Source organism: Penicillium crustosum (genome assembly GCF_028827405.1).
Source record: "Penicillium crustosum strain IBT 35664 chromosome Unknown utg000003l_segment0_segment0, whole genome shotgun sequence".
Classification (NCBI taxonomy): domain Eukaryota; kingdom Fungi; phylum Ascomycota; class Eurotiomycetes; order Eurotiales; family Aspergillaceae; genus Penicillium; species Penicillium crustosum.
The window spans coordinates 4782621-4798687 of NW_026623124.1; the positions used below are offsets into that span (position 1 = coordinate 4782621).

General features: G+C 47.6%; 9 protein-coding genes across 9 annotated transcripts; 5 read left to right on the forward strand and 4 right to left on the reverse strand.

Moving 5' to 3' along the window:
* Positions 1-39: 39 nt before the first annotated feature.
* Positions 40-458, forward strand: N7487_008902 (Tim10/DDP family zinc finger protein; the record flags this gene model as incomplete). Its single annotated transcript, XM_056876632.1, has 2 exons — positions 40-139; positions 283-458. The coding sequence occupies 2 exons, from the start codon at positions 40-42 to the stop codon at positions 456-458; spliced, it is 276 nt and encodes a 91-aa protein (XP_056728820.1).
* Positions 459-1019: 561 nt separating this feature from the next.
* On the reverse strand, positions 1020-2445 carry N7487_008903 (60S ribosomal uL23 domain-containing protein; the record flags this gene model as incomplete). Its single annotated transcript, XM_056876633.1, has 5 exons — positions 1020-1296; positions 1359-1645; positions 1718-1767; positions 2093-2202; positions 2297-2445. Coding segments are annotated over 5 exons (684 nt in total), but the record flags the coding sequence as incomplete, so codon positions are not given.
* A 40-nt stretch (positions 2446-2485) lies between these two features.
* N7487_008904 (25S rRNA (adenine2142-N1)-methyltransferase) lies at positions 2486-3337 on the forward strand (the record flags this gene model as incomplete). The annotated part of the gene is made up of 1 exon (XM_056876634.1): positions 2486-3337. The coding sequence occupies one exon, from the start codon at positions 2486-2488 to the stop codon at positions 3335-3337; it is 852 nt and encodes a 283-aa protein (XP_056728822.1).
* A 58-nt stretch (positions 3338-3395) lies between these two features.
* Positions 3396-5535, reverse strand: N7487_008905 (putative transporter; the record flags this gene model as incomplete). The annotated part of the gene is made up of 6 exons (XM_056876635.1): positions 3396-3762; positions 3813-3979; positions 4030-4127; positions 4181-4309; positions 4359-5329; positions 5384-5535. The coding sequence occupies 6 exons, from the start codon at positions 5533-5535 to the stop codon at positions 3396-3398; spliced, it is 1884 nt and encodes a 627-aa protein (XP_056728823.1).
* Positions 5536-6474: 939 nt separating this feature from the next.
* Positions 6475-8820, forward strand: N7487_008906 (translation termination factor eRF1). The gene is made up of 8 exons (XM_056876636.1): positions 6475-6497; positions 6596-6606; positions 6664-6839; positions 6894-6943; positions 7004-7375; positions 7430-8186; positions 8268-8384; positions 8471-8820. Exons 3-8 carry the CDS (start codon positions 6719-6721, stop codon positions 8614-8616), a joined length of 1563 nt encoding a protein of 520 aa, XP_056728824.1. The 5' UTR covers positions 6475-6497; positions 6596-6606; positions 6664-6718; the 3' UTR covers positions 8617-8820.
* A 146-nt stretch (positions 8821-8966) lies between these two features.
* N7487_008907 (prephenate dehydratase PHA2) lies at positions 8967-9983 on the reverse strand (the record flags this gene model as incomplete). The annotated part of the gene is made up of 2 exons (XM_056876637.1): positions 8967-9866; positions 9930-9983. 2 exons carry the CDS (start codon positions 9981-9983, stop codon positions 8967-8969), a joined length of 954 nt encoding a protein of 317 aa, XP_056728825.1.
* Positions 9984-10242: 259 nt separating this feature from the next.
* N7487_008908 (uncharacterized protein) lies at positions 10243-11381 on the forward strand (the record flags this gene model as incomplete). Its single annotated transcript, XM_056876638.1, has 2 exons — positions 10243-10939; positions 11005-11381. 2 exons carry the CDS (start codon positions 10243-10245, stop codon positions 11379-11381), a joined length of 1074 nt encoding a protein of 357 aa, XP_056728826.1.
* Positions 11382-11892: 511 nt separating this feature from the next.
* On the reverse strand, positions 11893-14006 carry N7487_008909 (uncharacterized protein; the record flags this gene model as incomplete). The annotated part of the gene is made up of 2 exons (XM_056876639.1): positions 11893-12325; positions 12379-14006. 2 exons carry the CDS (start codon positions 14004-14006, stop codon positions 11893-11895), a joined length of 2061 nt encoding a protein of 686 aa, XP_056728827.1.
* Positions 14007-15054: 1048 nt separating this feature from the next.
* Positions 15055-15834, forward strand: N7487_008910 (uncharacterized protein; the record flags this gene model as incomplete). Its single annotated transcript, XM_056876640.1, has 2 exons — positions 15055-15497; positions 15573-15834. The coding sequence occupies 2 exons, from the start codon at positions 15055-15057 to the stop codon at positions 15832-15834; spliced, it is 705 nt and encodes a 234-aa protein (XP_056728828.1).
* Between the last annotated feature and the right edge of the window lie 233 nt (positions 15835-16067).

Below are 16067 nucleotides of genomic sequence, written 5' to 3' on the forward strand. Positions count from 1 at the left end.
CACCTCGATTGCTACTTAAAATTGCCCTATACCGCCATTATGGAACAGCAACTCGATCTCACCAAGCTCTCTGAGAGCGATAAGAAGGAGCTCAACCAGGTCCTCACCAACGAGGCTCAGAAGTCCAACATTCAGCAGAGTGAGTGTTCCATCTTTCTATCCGGATATATTAGGGTTCTATACTTCATGATCTATATGATCTAGATGGATTCGGATTCTAGTGCTTGATATCTTTTGCTCTTTTGGAATCGAACTATATCGCTAACTTCAATCCTCTTCTAGCTGTCCACCACTTGAACGAAGTGTGCTGGGAAAAGTGCATCACCAGCAAGATCACCTCCGGTACCCTCGATAAGACTGAGGAGGCATGCGCACAGAACTGTGTTGACCGGTGGATGGATACCAGTCTGTCCATCCTGTCGAAGCTGGACAACATGCGCGGCGGCCCCGGCCACTAAGCGTTTATATGTCTTGTGTTCTCGGTTTCTGATATTTCTGATTCTGATTGCTGTCTGGATGCCATGCATGTCTATGGATATCAATCACTATTCATAAAAACTGATTTGGGTTGGAGCCTGTCATGCTCTAATTTTGTTTGGACGGCGGTTGGACGGTTTTGTCTTGGGGGTTATGGATGGATAGACGGATTGTGGAACCATCACTTGTATACTAGAGTCAATTTATGAACCATGTTGTCTTGTACACTATATGTTGTGTTTGTTGTGGAGATGTTATTTGTAGAACAAGTATATCATCGACGCTACCATATCCTGGATTATGGAAGGATGGTGAGAACATGCAATATCGGCCAGTTTAGGCTGGATAATTAACTATGTGTAAACTGGGTATACGGAGTATATAAATAACAAACGATATCGCAACTGGGGCAACTGCAGGCTTGTAAAACGTTGTGGACAACCCTTGTCTCCATGCAATGCAACATTGAAAAACGTTCGCCCATTTACACCATCTCTAATCAAATATAGACTAAGAAAAACTACAACATTACGGTGCACTACTATGTGGTCTGGAACATGTCTTAGCCATTACAGGACCGACAAGTCCGGCGATTCTTCTGGAATCGTGCATTTCACTTTCACAAGTTATGTTCTTTTTGATCATTCAGCCCGGCTGGTATTTTAGCATCACCGTAGTGAAAAACAAAGTTCGCCAAAACCCTAAGAAATCCCTTTTCAAGCATTCCCCGCTTAGACAATGGCCAGCTTGGTGGCGGCAATGTCAAGAGCATCGACATCGGGGGTAAGACGGGCGAAGGCCTTCTTGGTTCCGTCAGGGCTGGAAAAGTAATGTTAGCTTTCAATCCACTTGAACCCCGCAAGAATACTAGTAAAACATACCGGATAAGAGTGTTGATCTTGACGGTGTCAACATCGTACAGCTTCTTAAGAGCCTGCTTGATCTGGCGCTTGTTGGACTTGACGTTGACGATGAAGACGAGGGTGTTGTTCTCCTCGATCTTCTTCATGGCGCTCTCAGTGTTCAGGGGGTACAGAACAATCTTGTTGAAGTCCAGAGCGGGGCCGTGGTTGACAGACACACGGGGGTACTTGGGGGACCGCGACAGCTGGAGAGTCTTGGGGCGGTGGAAGGTGGCCGAGGTGCGGACCTTGCGGGACTTGTGAAGCTGTTGCCACAACCGCGTTAGCGATAGGCTCCAAAAGGGTTTCTTTGGTCTGCTTCATCTTTTGCTACGTACCGAAGCGCCCTTGGCAACCGCCTTGGCGGCGGCGTTGGCCTTGTTCTTGCCTGTAGAGAAGATTTCGTTAGCCTAGTGAACTAATAAAAATTTTCCCAAAAAAGTTCGTTCCGCAGATTGCCATTTGTGAATTTGCCGGTGTGCATGTGGTAGATCGAGGATTCTGCTGTTGGAGGCGCATGTTTGAGATCGGCAGGCATATGGCGATGCAGAAGTGCTCTGCGAAATGTCCTGGTGTCTCCGACTCTTTGCGAGGTGATCTCCAAATATCGAAATTTTTTGAATCCAAATATCTTCCTCCACGTGCACACGGCGAATTCACAATTGGCAAGGCGGCGATCGCAATAGGAAGAGCGCATAGTTATTGGAACATACCGGTCTTGTTGTCGGAGGGGGCCATGGCTGTCGTCGGTCGCTGTCGATGATGGATTATCGCAGTGTCAAAAGTCGAACGGATTTGGAGTGGTCTTCGCTTAGCGAAAACCCTAGTGCTGTGTGTGGGTCAGGTGACCTGCGGTCCGCTGGGTCCAGGTGGTATCTTTGGTATTTTTTTAATACATAGTAGTACGGTATGGTTACTTTTTTGTCCAATCAGAATGAACATCGTATTTATCTCTCTTTTGATTTTCTTGAACGGCTTTTCTTTGCGTGCCAGTGACCTCCTCTCCTTTTTGTATATCCAACCCTCGAGGAGATTCGAAGAGACAATAGATTCTTGATATCCAAATCTATTATTCTAATTTTTTGATTCATCGCGATCATTAAGACATGGCTCCCCAAAAACGATCCAAGAGGCCGACGTTGTTGTCGCATAGTCGGCCTCGCATTGTCAAATCCAAGGACGCTGCTCTTTCAGCAAAGGCTACTCGCACTCTGATTCGATCCCATCATCGACTTCTCAAAGTCCGGGCTCAAGCTCTGGCTGCCGGGGACGAGGCCCGAGTCAGCAGTATTGACGCTCAAATCGAAGCCAATGGCGGCCTCGAAAGCTATCAGATCGCCAGTAAGCTAGGCCAGTCGATGGACCGCGGTGGAGATTCGAGCAAAGTCCTCATCGACTGGATTAAGCCGCAATTGAAGCAATGGAACAACACCGTTCCAAAGCTTCGAGTTCTTGAAGTTGGAGCTCTGAGCACCAAAAACGCCTGCTCTATCAACCCGGCCTTGGATGTTACCCGGATCGACTTGAACTCCCAAGAGCCAGGGATTCTAAAGCAAGATTTCATGGAGCGACCTTTGCCCACCAGTGATGATGAACGTTTCAACATGATCAGTCTGTCATTGGTGCTCAACTATGTTCCTGATGCTACGGGGCGGGGTGAAATGCTCAAGCGTTGTGTCAAGTTCTTGACTTCGAAATGCCCTATTGAACTCGTTCCCAGTCTCTTCCTGGTATTGCCTATTGCATGTGTGGACAACTCGCGCTACCTCAACGAAGAAAGACTAGGGGAGATCATGACTTGCCTGGGCTTCCGTCTAACACAAAGCAAGCGGACTTCAAAGTTAGTCTTTCATCTCTGGGAACACACCGGCACCTACGCGCCTAAGAATTTTAAGAAGGAAGAATTGAGGTCCGGCAAAACAAGAAACAATTTCGCCGTCATTCTCAACAAGAAGTGATTATCTGCATGCAAAACAAAATGCTATTATACTCCATGTACCATGCTGCAGGCGGAATCTAGTTCGCAGTGAGCATTTCTTGTGGCAAGAAGGCCCAGACAGTCCCCACGGCTGCCAATATCGAGGAGATGATGAGCAGAATCCAATCAAGGATGTACTCGCCTCGACTGATTTCCTTTCCAAAGATCTTGAGATAAAATGCAAGAGGGAAGATGATGCAGATCGTGAAGCACAAGAACGACCCCAAGAAAGCCATGATACGGTCGAAAGCCGGGAAGATGACCGCCAAAACAACAATCGAGGCCACTACGAAAACGCGGACCATTGCCTGTGAGAATTTGTGTAGTGCCTCCGAGCCATTCCCAGGCACATGGCTGCCTCCGATTCCACAAAGAACTTCAAATGTGGCCACAAGAGGTCGGGCACTATGTTCTTGTCAGCAGTGTCCGAGGATAAATGAAGGCATTGAACTCACTTCAACGGCACTTTAGTGAGCGGGATGATCGAAATGAAGACTACAATACAGACGGATAGGGACTGTGGGTAGCTTGTGATGGTTAGAATGTTCGCAGTGATTTCATCGCGGACCATATCGCCAAACATAAGCCAACCAATGATTGCCATTGAGCAGTCCAAAGTAAACTGTCAACCTGTTAGAATCCAACTTTATCCTGGTCATTTGATGTTCTTACTGTAAAGAGGTAGGTCACCCAGAGGCTCTTGCCGTATTTCTGAGGGTGCCGCATATCTCTGTAAATATTAGGGAAGACACCGTGGCCACCCCATGGTGCTTTCAAGCAAGTTAGCCTTATAGTCATAATTGCTTTTTGTCCGTTTACTCACACATAATAAGACCAAAGCTCAGAGGGAGGGTAGCCCAATTCTCAGGAAAGAGGAATGTATTAGCTGGTTGCCGCAAGGAGCCCGGCGAGTTTGGCTTGATAAAGCCATCAATGCAAATGAGTACCACAACTTTCGAGTGTTAGTTCCATCTTTAGCCTCAGTTCGGAAGAAGACTTACTTGATGTGCACGAAATTATACCCAATATGCTGGTAATACTCAGGAATCGAAGCGGCAGGAAATTGAGCGGGACAAGCACAACACCACAGACGATCTTCCATTGGAGGATGCTCAATCCTGGTACCAGGGCATATAAACTGTCTGCAAAGAGCACAACTAGTGCCACGCATGCTCCTAAAAGTTCCAGGCAGAACAGGAAACTGGTTATCAAACGGGCATTTTGCCCGAAACTGATATAGGCCAAATCAGCATACGTGACGACGCTCTGGTCGACATCAAGACATTTAGCCAGAATTTTGGCTGTATAGGAGGTGGCAACTGCCGAGAAGATGAGGAATATCAATCCCAAGAGCCACCCGGCATGCTTCATCGCCAATGGAAGACTCAGCAGGCCGATACCAATTAACACGTTGACCGAGTTGAAGATAGTCTGCGGAACAGTGGATTGCCCAACGATGATGTCCTCCTCGGTACCATCTTCATGTTGGACATGCTTGACAAGCAATGGGCCCCGGTCCAAGTCTCCAGACCCATCCACATGCACATGGGGATGGTGCTCACGGTGGAATTGGATTGCATTCCTCCGCGTCGACTCGCTCATTCGCGAGGAGATTGTGCCATACGAAGTCGCAAAGGTTCTATCAAAGGACGAGGCAAGCAGCCCAGTGCTAGGGAGTGCCCTCTTGGAAGACTCAGGTGCTCGTGAGTCCTCATCGTCGTGGTCCGAGTCCGAGTCCCCCCGAAGCAGAGGCCGCTCCACACCCGAGTGCCGACCCCAGGATGGAGAGCTCCTTGGCCCATATTCTTGGCCAGTGGCAATGGCGAATTCATCGTCCGAGTGCGCAGAGACAAACGACGAGCGCCGCGGGAGGACTTCTGGGAAGGCCGCGGCTCTCTGCCAAGACCGCGCGAAGTTGTCTATACTGTTGGGACCTCCGGCTTGACGAACTCGAATTGAGTACGACGACGACCTGTGTAAAATGATTAGCTACCGGTCTGCCTTTTGTCAAACAGAAATCGCATACCTCTGTCTACCGCCAACCTCCGACTCGGCGGTCGGACTCCCATGCTCCAGATGGCCATAATCGTAGGAGCTTGGTGTCGCAGCCGGTATCCTCAATGAGCCGTAGACCGGTTCACTGTCGTGATCTTCATCTGTTCTTTCGGCCCTTGACATATTTTCTTGTTACCAGCACGATGGCAGTAGAGTGAGTAACCCTAAAGATATATGATTTCAAGTTGAGGAGGTTCCCGAGGTGAAGTGCAGGAAGGGAAGTCAAGACTAAGAGGAAAAACTCCCCTCACTCTTATCACAGATAGCTCCAGGGACAGATAAGACGCGAAAACAACCTTCTGCGATATTAAAAAGAGCTTAGCGTCAAAAGGAGCTTCCGCCAGTGTGGGGTGCGGATCACGGAGATTTGATAAGCCAGAGATTTTAATGTGACTAATTGAATGGGCATTAGGAATTTAGTACGGAGTAGATTTATATATATTGTTTCTTCTATTTATTTATTATTATTATTTTCTATCCAAGAATAGCTAGCCGCTCATATGGTCTCTATCCTTGAGGTGAGAAGTTTAATCTCTAAGGTGGATGGTATTAGGGACGTCCACTTATATATAATAACGCTTAGTTATGTTATTAGATACCGTTTCAAATATATTTAAAGACGGTAAAGGGCATAAACCATAAACCGTGCAGAGGACTTTTCTATATGTATATAACTACATAGGCATATATACATGTAAACAGGGAGAATGCAGTCATACGACTTTCTCCAAGGCCTAACGGTGGTTTTAGGGAAATCTAATACGTAAGAGAGATGTATTGAAGATGTTTTGTAATCTATATATATACTATGCCTAGTTCAGAACTGGTATGGATACTTGCCTATTACCATGAAGCATATACTACCTACCTACACACATGTACATATATCTAAATACCCTGGGGGGTGTAAAAGAATGTACCTGTACCTGACCACCCGGGTGTTAGGCCATAACTGGGCAAGTACCAATACGTCACGGGTAGCCCTGGCTTACCTCAGCGTGCCAACCGACCCCTCGAACAAACTTGTGTATGTCCAACCCCACGAGGAAATTTGCTGTCGCTTTTAAACGTCATATTCAGTTAAGGTATGTACTCTTCTTTGTTGAATCTATGAATATTTAAGGAAAAAAAATATCAGTATTCATTTTTTACACATTTTTTTAAACCTACTAACTGATCTTAGGTGTAAAATAGGCAAGTCTAAATCTTTGTTCGCCGACTTCCGCCCCCCATTACTGACTGAGTCTTCAGGCGTCCGCAGGGCCTCCGATAACTTTCTTCCCTGATCAACTGTCGCCTCGCCAAGATGAGCGCCCCTCCGCCGAACGAAGCTGAGAAGAATATCGAGATCTGGAAGGTCAAGAAGCTGATCAAGCGTCTTGAATCCGCTCGTGGAAATGGAACCTCCATGATTTCGCTCATTATCCGTGCGCTGTCACTGCCCCCCGCCACCTACTGTCGCTGCTAACACGTCAATTCAGCCCCCAAGGATCAGATTAGCAGAGCAGCCAAGATGTTGGCTGAAGAGTATGTACGTGAAACCATATCCCCCCGTTCTGTCTGCGCCGAACACCGCCTAATCGCACAATAGGGTACCGCCTCCAACATTAAGTCTCGAGTGAACCGACTCTCCGTGCTGTCGGCCATTACCTCTACTCAGCAGCGTCTGAAGCTCTACAACAAGGTCCCTCCCAATGGACTGGTCGTGTATTGTGGTGAAATTATCACCTCGGAAGGAAAGGAGCGCAAAATTAACATCGATTTCGAACCGTTCAAGCCCATCAACACCTCCCTCTACCTTTGTGATAACAAGTTCCACACTGAAGCCTTGAGTGAACTTCTCGAGGCTGATCAGAAGTTCGGTTTCATTGTCATGGATGGTAACGGTACTCTGTTCGGTACTCTCAGTGGTAACACTCGTGAGATCCTTCAGCGTCTCACCGTTGATCTGCCCAAGAAGCACGTGAGTGGCCCCAGACTGATTGAGTACGATGTTCGTCCATACTGATCCCCACAGGGCCGTGGTGGTCAATCCGCTCTGCGTTTCTCGCGTCTCCGTGAGGAAAAGCGTCACAACTACGTCCGCAAGATCGCCGAGTTGGCTGTTCAGAACTACATCACCAACGACAAGCCTAATGTCGCCGGTCTGGTGTTGGCTGGTTCCGCCGATTTCAAGAACGACCTGAACCAGTCCGACCTGTTCGATGGTCGTCTGCAATCCAAGGTTATCAAGATTGTCGATGTTTCCTACGGTGGCGAGAACGGTTTCAACCAGGCCATTGAATTGGCTGGCGAGACCCTGAGCAACGTCAAGTTCGTTCAGGAGAAGAAGCTTATTGGCCAGTACTTCCAGGAGATTAGTCAAGATACCGGCAAGGTCTGCTACGGTATTGAAGACACACTCAAGGCAATGGAGCTTGGTGCTGCTGAAATCTTGATCGTCCACGAGAACTTGGAGATCACTCGCTGGGTCATGAAGAATGCGGAAGGCAACACGGTCATTGTCCACACAAACAAGGCCCAGGAAGCCAACAAGGACCTTTTCCAGGACAAGGAAACTGGAATGGATATGGAGGTTATTGAATCAGGCTCTTTCCTCGAGTGGCTTGCTGAGGCCTACAAGGACTTCGGTGCCAACCTGGAGTTCGTGTCTGACCGATCCGGCGAAGGAAACCAGTTCGTCAAGGGATTCGGTGGTATCGGTGCCATTCTCCGATACAAGGTCAACTTTGAACAGCTTGCCGATCACAGCGATGATGACGAGTTCTACGACGGTATGTTTCCTTTTTTTTTGTGTGTGTGTTTATATTCATACTAACTTATCTCTGCAGATTGACGGTATTGCCCCCTCGCAGAGAGCGAGGATGAACGGCCAGAAGCTCCCGCGGCGAGTCTTTTGACGGCTCGCCCTGTGGATCATACAGGCGGCTCCCGCAATGGAACCAAGGCATCCGTAAAGGATAACAAAAAAGGTCTGGTCCAAGCTCCGTGAAGCTGCTCAGAGGTGAGACATCCAGATAGACCATCGCTCGCGGGTTTGACTAATGTTTGAGTATAGTGTCGTCCAAGCTCCAAGATACGCACACTGAGGTCACCTCAGTGTCTGAGATGAAGATGAGGTTTAAATTGCAATTTGAAAGGTTGGGTGCAGTTTTCTGCAACATTTGGTCATCCACCGCTGCTTGCACTGCTTACTCTATGTGAGCCGGACGGCGTTGGATTGTTTTATATTTCTCAGCCAGTTCTGTCGTTTCATCTCTGAATGGCATTATTTGGTACTTCGCTCCTTATTTGCTCGTTATTAAAAAAAAGCACCCGAAAGGGTTGATATAGAAGGTGCTATTTTATTGTTTATTAATTTGCTGCTTTATCTTGCGCTGTACACTTTGTCCATACCATCGACAGTGCGTACATTTTTATTTCATTTATTCGTATAGTAAACCGAGATATCTTCAACATATATGACATGACGCTTTCAGTGCGTTTGCAAAATCATCAATGCGTTGCTCTCAAAATGACCAAGGTGAGTCTCCAACTAGAACCAGTCAATCAAGTTAAGCATTGCTTACACTTAACTGATCATTCCAGGTCCCCAAATCCCTACGTGTCTCAGTGACTTGACGCAAATCATCAAGAGCCTTGTGGACAGCCTCTTTGTTCTCATCTGAGGGTGTCCTTCCACACTCAACGAAAAAGATATACTGCCACGACTTCTTCAGACTCGGCCTTGTGTTAATGCTCGTAAGATTCAAGCCATGAGCCTTGAAGATCAACAGCGCATTTGCCAATGCACCGGGAGATGAATGATCAATCGTGAAGGTAATCAAGGTCTTGTGCGTGGTTTGAAGGGCAGATTCGGCTTCCAATGTAGGCGGGTTCGGCTGCTCAAATTTGAGCTGGGCAGTTCGTTCATCGAGCACATTCCTGAAGATCAGGAAGCGGGTGGTATTGTCTGCTCTGTCCTCAATGTTTTCCACGAGCACGTCCGTCCCGTGTTGTTCTGCCGCGAAGCGACTGGCAATAGCAGCGCCTCGTTCCGTTGTCTCCTTGGAGACAATCTCCGCCGCCTTGGACGTGGACGTGACATCCTGTCTCTCGACGCCCTTGAAGTATTTCGTCAAGAAGGTTTCGCACTGGCCCCACGCCTGCGGGTGTGTGTATAGCTTGGTTATTGAGCCGTCGTACTCTGCCCAACCGCCGGGATATGTGCCCTTGCGCACCATTAAGCAGTGATGCACTGTCAGGTAATATTCCCCACACACTTTCACGTCTTTATATAGACCATCTCGGTCTGCCAAGAGGTCTAATGTCTGCACCACGGAGCCATTGGTGGAATTCTCGAACGGAATCACGGCGTAGTCTGCTTTTTTGTTTTGGAGCGCGGCGAAGGCATCTGGGAATGAGACTTGAGGTTGTAATTCGGCGGATTGTTTGCTAAAGGACTCTGCAGCAGCCTAGAACAGGGATCAATAATCAAGGTAATTTGTATTTGCAGGGATGTGGGGTAAAGTTTGTACCTGATGCGAAAAGGACCCCAGCGGTCCTAGGAAGGCGACTCTCAAGGGTGTCATTATGAAGTATGGAGTGGTCTTTTTGGTCTTCTCCGCGTGAATTGGGCTGAACCTATTTGATTCAAATCAAATAATCGGACTGGTCATTTCATCGACAGGCGACATCGGGTCTCCAAGCGGTGAGTGGGCTGAATTCCGATATTGGGGCAGTTCCGATATAGGCAATGAGCGACAGACAAACAAATCAAACCAAACGCGGAGTCTATGATACCAAGTGAAGCTTGCGATTTAATACCCGTCCAGTTCAGTGTCTTTGCTCATGAAGACAAATTCACTCCGACCCCTGATCTCTTTGCGAGGCAGGAGTCATACATGTCGGACTTACTCCTCGCTCTCTGAGCGCTTGCGTCACGAACTGACCACAAGGAAGCTCCCGTTGACTTACGACTATCTACACCCCCAACCCTCGCATCTTCTGAACCTCACACTCCGTGATATTCTTCCACAATCTCAGACAAAATATCAGAACCCCGCCGATTATGCGACTCTACCGTCATTACAGAACCCGTCCCCGCTTCCAGTCGGTCACCACTTAATCTACTTCCCGCCGCAGGTGACCTTGTCGCAACTACTCCCGGACTGCACAGATACGTTACACACACCGGGCGAACCATTTAATCGACGCCTTTGGGCAGGTGGAAATCTAAGATTCCCCGTGCGCAGTCCACCTTTGGATGGAAGCCGCGCAGTGTGCATAGAATCCATCCGCAACGTGACAGTGAAGGGTCGCGAGGGTGACGAGAAAGTGATTGTCACCATTGAGCGACGCATTGGCAACGTTCCCGAACAAGAAACAGCCGATGAGACCTGGGACCGGATATGGAAAGAGAACGAAGAGAACGCGGGAGAATCGTCGGTCATTGAGAACCGGGACCTTATTTTCATGCGTCTAAAAACCAGCGCCCAAATCGAGGCCGATAAGGCGCAGTTCGGAAAGCCTGGTAGGATTGTGAAACGTGAGCATATATTTTCTGCTATTGGGTATGATGTTAAATGTGCTAATTGTTCTGGCGTAATATAGCCCCCTCCGACGCGACATTCCGCCATACCATCGTACCTACTAAAGCGCTGCTATTCCGGTTCTCGGCACTGACTTTCAATGCCCATTCCATTCACCTTGATAAGGGCTATACTCAGAACCAGGAGGGATATCCAAATCTTTTGGTGCATGGTCCATTGACGCTCACGCTTCTGTTGAGTGTACTTCAACAACAGCTGAGTAAATTGAATCTCTGCGTCAGTGACATTGAATATAAGAATCTAGTGCCGCTTTTTGTTGAACAGGAGCTGGTGATTTGTGGCAAGCCTAAGAATGATACCGGGGCTTGGGATGTGTGGATTGAAGGTCCAGATGGAGGGTTGGCTGTTCGGGGTACTGCGCGGACGAGGTCGGAATAACACGTTAAGTTATGGGGACTGTGATGCACTAATATTGATTCTGCAGGAGTTCGATATTTGGAGTAAGCCCCGCTATTATTAATAGCTAGGATATAGTTATCCATGGATATACCTCACTTCGTATACCGCCGCTCTTATGAGGGTGCTCAGGCTCAGGCTTACTGAGTAGATATTAGCACGGACTTGGATCCGTGATCATATCTTAGTTCAGTAACGTATAGAATGACTGATTTAGTGCTGATGTAGTTTGCAGACATCCGCGGACCACCCGCAGATATCCTCAACTCCCTACGGGGAGGATGCGGATACTAAAATGATGTCCACAATCCGCGGGATGGGAGAGTGCCCTCCGCACTTGCCGCGGCCTAATCACAGCCCCATTGATACGAAAGCTTTGGGGGAGGTACGTGAAATCGACTCTCTATATAATTAAGTACATAATTCATCAACCGTAGGAAAGAAGATAGTATCCAGTACGCTCCGAAACTGCTCCGCTGGCAGTTACATCGTGTTACTTCTCTTCGTTGCTCTCATTGACGACTTTATCCGATCTGGTTTGAAGTAGTTGACTAGAAGCTGCTGATTCTCGGTGTCTCAGAGAGTCTGTGGATGACGCCTTGTCAGGATGGTCTGGGTTATAGCCGGTGGTCAATTTCGCATTCGCAATGTGAACCGGAAGCGGGTCAAGACCACTGTAGTCTTTCGTGTCGAGCTCCGTGGATATCACGGCGCCCCGAGTGACCCTGAGGATGGTCGAGAATTTACTGGTGTAGGACCCATCGCTGGAGAGATAGAGCAAGATGCCGGCGACAACACACAATGTGGTGACGCTTAATGCAGTACCGTAGGCTGCCCAGAGAATTGGTCGAGTGTAGACGTAGATATTGTGGTAAGAGGTAATAGTCACATTGGTATCTGGCACTGCGTCCACTGTGTAATTGGGTCTATGATGAATGATTAGTGCGAACAGTGTAAAGGCTAGACTGGAAATACTTACTGGAACATGTTGGAGCTCATGAGAGAAAAAGTGATATTCCGGAAAAGTTCCTCAAGGGCTTTGGATAACACCGGAGAAGATTCATTTGACGCTCTGACAGATCTCCCATCCCAGTAATCCTCAAATGGACTTTTAGGACCCGGGCTTATAATAGATTGAATGAATCTGATCTCTTCCGTATTCTTCAATGATGTTGTTAGGATAGAGGTATTCAGATTGTTTGTTCCTGAAATGATCCCATTCTGATTGCTTTGCGCGCTTTTAATAACATGTATCTCGTTACTGACCGATCCAAACAAAAGACGTCCAAACGCCTCCATTATAGACTGATAAGACAAAGACTCCATGAGATACGGGTTGTGTAAGAAGGAAGTATCGGAAGAAGCTTTACCCTCCTTGAAGTCCACATTGGTAACACCGCCAAAATGGCTAACGCCATTAAGGACTGTAATATCTCTCGCATGGATTGTTTGGTCTCGATTGACGTAGGTGAGATCGACCTGGTATGATGCATTGTGAAGCGCACAATGTACAATCGTTGCATTCTGTACAGCTCTGTCCATGTTTTTTATAACTTGCTGGAATTTGGTGTATTCCAAAGCACGGGGAAAGGTGGCAACAAATAGAGATAGAGGTGGCCCGTCAACTCCAGGCTTTTCCGGACCCCAGACTCGCGATAGATCATCTGGACTCTGAACTAGGGGACCAAGCCCAAGCGACCGTTGAGTGTATGTATCACTCCCATTTGCGTGATAAAAAGGAGTAGAGCCATTCAGAGTATCTGACTCCGGTGCCCAAGAAAGATAACTGTACCTCACTAGCTCCTGTGTGTCATTTGTAATGACCTTGGATGCGTTGATAGCCAGGACAACGTCTTGAGTGATATGATTGGCAAGGGTCTGGTTCACATTGTCACAGACGATCATAGGACCATAGAATTCCACTGACCACGACGAGTTGGCAGCTGGTGGCTCTATTTGCAAAATTGTACCTTGTGTGGCGACACTACTGACAATGCTTTCGGTTTCCGACGAAGGGCCCATATAGGCAGTAGCCCACTTACTCGGCGTTGTATTCACATATACGCCCGAAGTTAAGACGCCAAAATTCGCGCTAGTAAAATCGACCCGAGGAGTTCGTTTCATCACATACTCATTAAAGGAAGTTAAATGTACGCTTAATGTAGCGGTCGAGATAATAGACGTCGTAGGAAGAAGCCAACAAATCAGAGCAAGCGTCATACTGATCGGGGAACGCTTCCATAACTGAAGATTGAGAACCGTAAAGCCATTTTTAAGGACCAAGAGTAGATCGTCGATAATACCAATTTTAGTTCTTTGGCCGTGAATGGATTTCCAAACAAATTGATCAAAGACCGTTGAGACGGACGCTCCAAGAAAACTCTTGACTAGGAAGGCAAACAAAGTACCGAGAGAAAGGTAAACCTGCTGGTCGGATATATTGAAGGAGGAAGTCAATCCAGCGAGCGGTTGAGCTTTGAGTATAGGCTTTCCATTCAGACTTTGGTAAAAGGCATCATGGGCGAGAGCAAAGACGAGACCAGCCACAAGCGCTGCCACCATTACAATAACAGCGGAATATTTCAGGTTGAACGGAAACACTGCCATATTTGAGATGAAGATAGAACGTATCGAGGGAGGTGCGAGAAAGAAGAGAGAAGGGCAAAGACAGGGATCAATTCAGAAAGTACGGAGTAAACTAACCTCAATTAGCATGGTCATAGTTTTCTTTTTTGGCCCTGACAATTCAATCAGCCGAACTTGGCGTCTGCAGCTAAGGATCCTTTACGAATACTGAGATGCTTTTCACAAACCAATTCGCCGATCAGCACCATATACGAAGTACAGCACCCCTGATTGGGCGCCATCCACTTCCAGGTGGTTGGTGATCAAAAAGCGGCCAAGGGTGAGCACTAAAACGGAAAAGGAAAAGTCTCGAGTGCCAGGCATTATCCAGTACATATCCGTGTGAAAGTGAAGAAAAGTGATGTTACGCTAAATCACGATGCTCTCGAGTCGACCATCTCGTGTAAATCATCTGTATCATCTGCATCTGGCGATCAAGCTCACTTGGCCCGCTAACATTTCTCCGGGTTAGGGCCTGACGGGCCGAGTATAGACCTTTGACACAGACTGAGCGCCAAGGAATATCTTTCCTTTCTTTTTTACAGGGACAAAGTGGTCAAAAGAAGAGTCATGGTTTAGATAGGTATCACATTTTAAAACAACAGTTCAAACCGAAAGCAATTCCCCCAAACGCTTGTTTCTCCTACTGAAATTCCAAGTAATCTAAAGCCGCGTTCAACTCCGCACACTCCCCTAACTTCTGCCCCAATTCTGCTACAATCGCCCTTGCGGCCTTCATATAGATGGAAATTTGCTGCTTGCGATACCGAGCATTCCCGGTGGATTTCATATACTTGCGGACAAAGAGCTTAACGTCGTTGTCCGTAGTGCGTTGTTTGAGAATATGTACAGGTTGCATATTTCCACCGTCCGATTGAATGCTGTGGATGATAGGAAGGAGAATTTGCCTTCTGTAATATCCTCACAGAAGCCCTCGAAGATTTAAGTTCACATCCTTTTGGTTTCGTTATATATATGTTCTCCTCCAAACCCCACAACATCAGGGCAAAGGAAAAGAGAAAACACCAAGATGGAAGCATCCAAGATAAATCCCACTGCTTTTCCTTCGTTTAGTGCAACAGCCTCTGCAGGTGTTCGATTATTAGAGGGCACGGGATTCACTCAACGATTGGTCATAGCAGTGATCATTCTTATTGTGTCTTCTGTTATCTATCATCGATTTTTCACTTCTGCTCCCCTCAAACCTCTTCCTCCCGGCCCCAAGGCTTTGCCCACTATCGGCAACCTTCACCAACACCCCACTGAACTGCAATGGAAGCAATACAAGGCTTGGCACAATCAATATGGACCTCTTATCAGTCTGAAATTCTCGGGGTTCAACGTTATCATCATTGGTTCACCCAAGGTCGCCAATGATCTCCTTGATAAACGCGGTCTTATCTACAGCACCCGGCCGCGTATGATATATGCGAACGAATGTATGACGAACGGTCTTCAGCCAAGCCTACAGCCGTATAACGACAACTGGTAGCGACTGCATCGGATCGAGACTGTCTTTCTCAACCCCACTGCCCTCAAATCTTACAGAAAATTCCATGAGCTCGAGAGTTGGAGCCTTATGCAGAATCTGCTCACCGTGGGCGACGATTGCTCTGATATCATCACGAAGTTTACTCAGGGTGTGACCTTTACCTTGGTTCTCGGCAAACGGATGTCTGCCGAAACTGAATCCAAATTCCTTGAGCTTGGCGAGTTCGCTCTCCGCAAGTCCACTGGTTTCCACCGGGCCTCCTTTCTGGTCGATATTTTCCCATCGCTTAACTGTCTTCCGGCGCCCCTTGCCCCCTAGAAGCGCCTCGGTAAGCAAATGTTTGACGAGGAAATCCATTTTATGGGTGGAGTCATCAAAGCGGCGTTGACCACGGGAAACTGTTGTTGGTCCGAGGAGCTCATGCGCCAAAAGGAAAAAGAGAGAATTTCCTGGAACTAGGTCTGCTATATAGCCGGTGAACTTATGGTTGGAGCCTACCTGTCATCCAACGATACGATGCATCTTCTCATTACAAACGCCACTTTATTCTC

Excerpts from the sequence above, each read along its gene's own strand:
- N7487_008906 (XM_056876636.1), top strand. The coding sequence starts at position 6,719 with ATGAGCGCCCCTCCGCCGAACGAAGCTGAGAAGAATATCGAGATCTGG. Across the intron at positions 6,840-6,893 it reads CATGATTTCGCTCATTATCC|CCCCCAAGGATCAGATTAGC; the intron begins GTGCGCTGTCAC and ends ACGTCAATTCAG. Across the intron at positions 8,187-8,267 it reads TGATGACGAGTTCTACGACG|AGAGCGAGGATGAACGGCCA; the intron begins GTATGTTTCCTT and ends GCCCCCTCGCAG.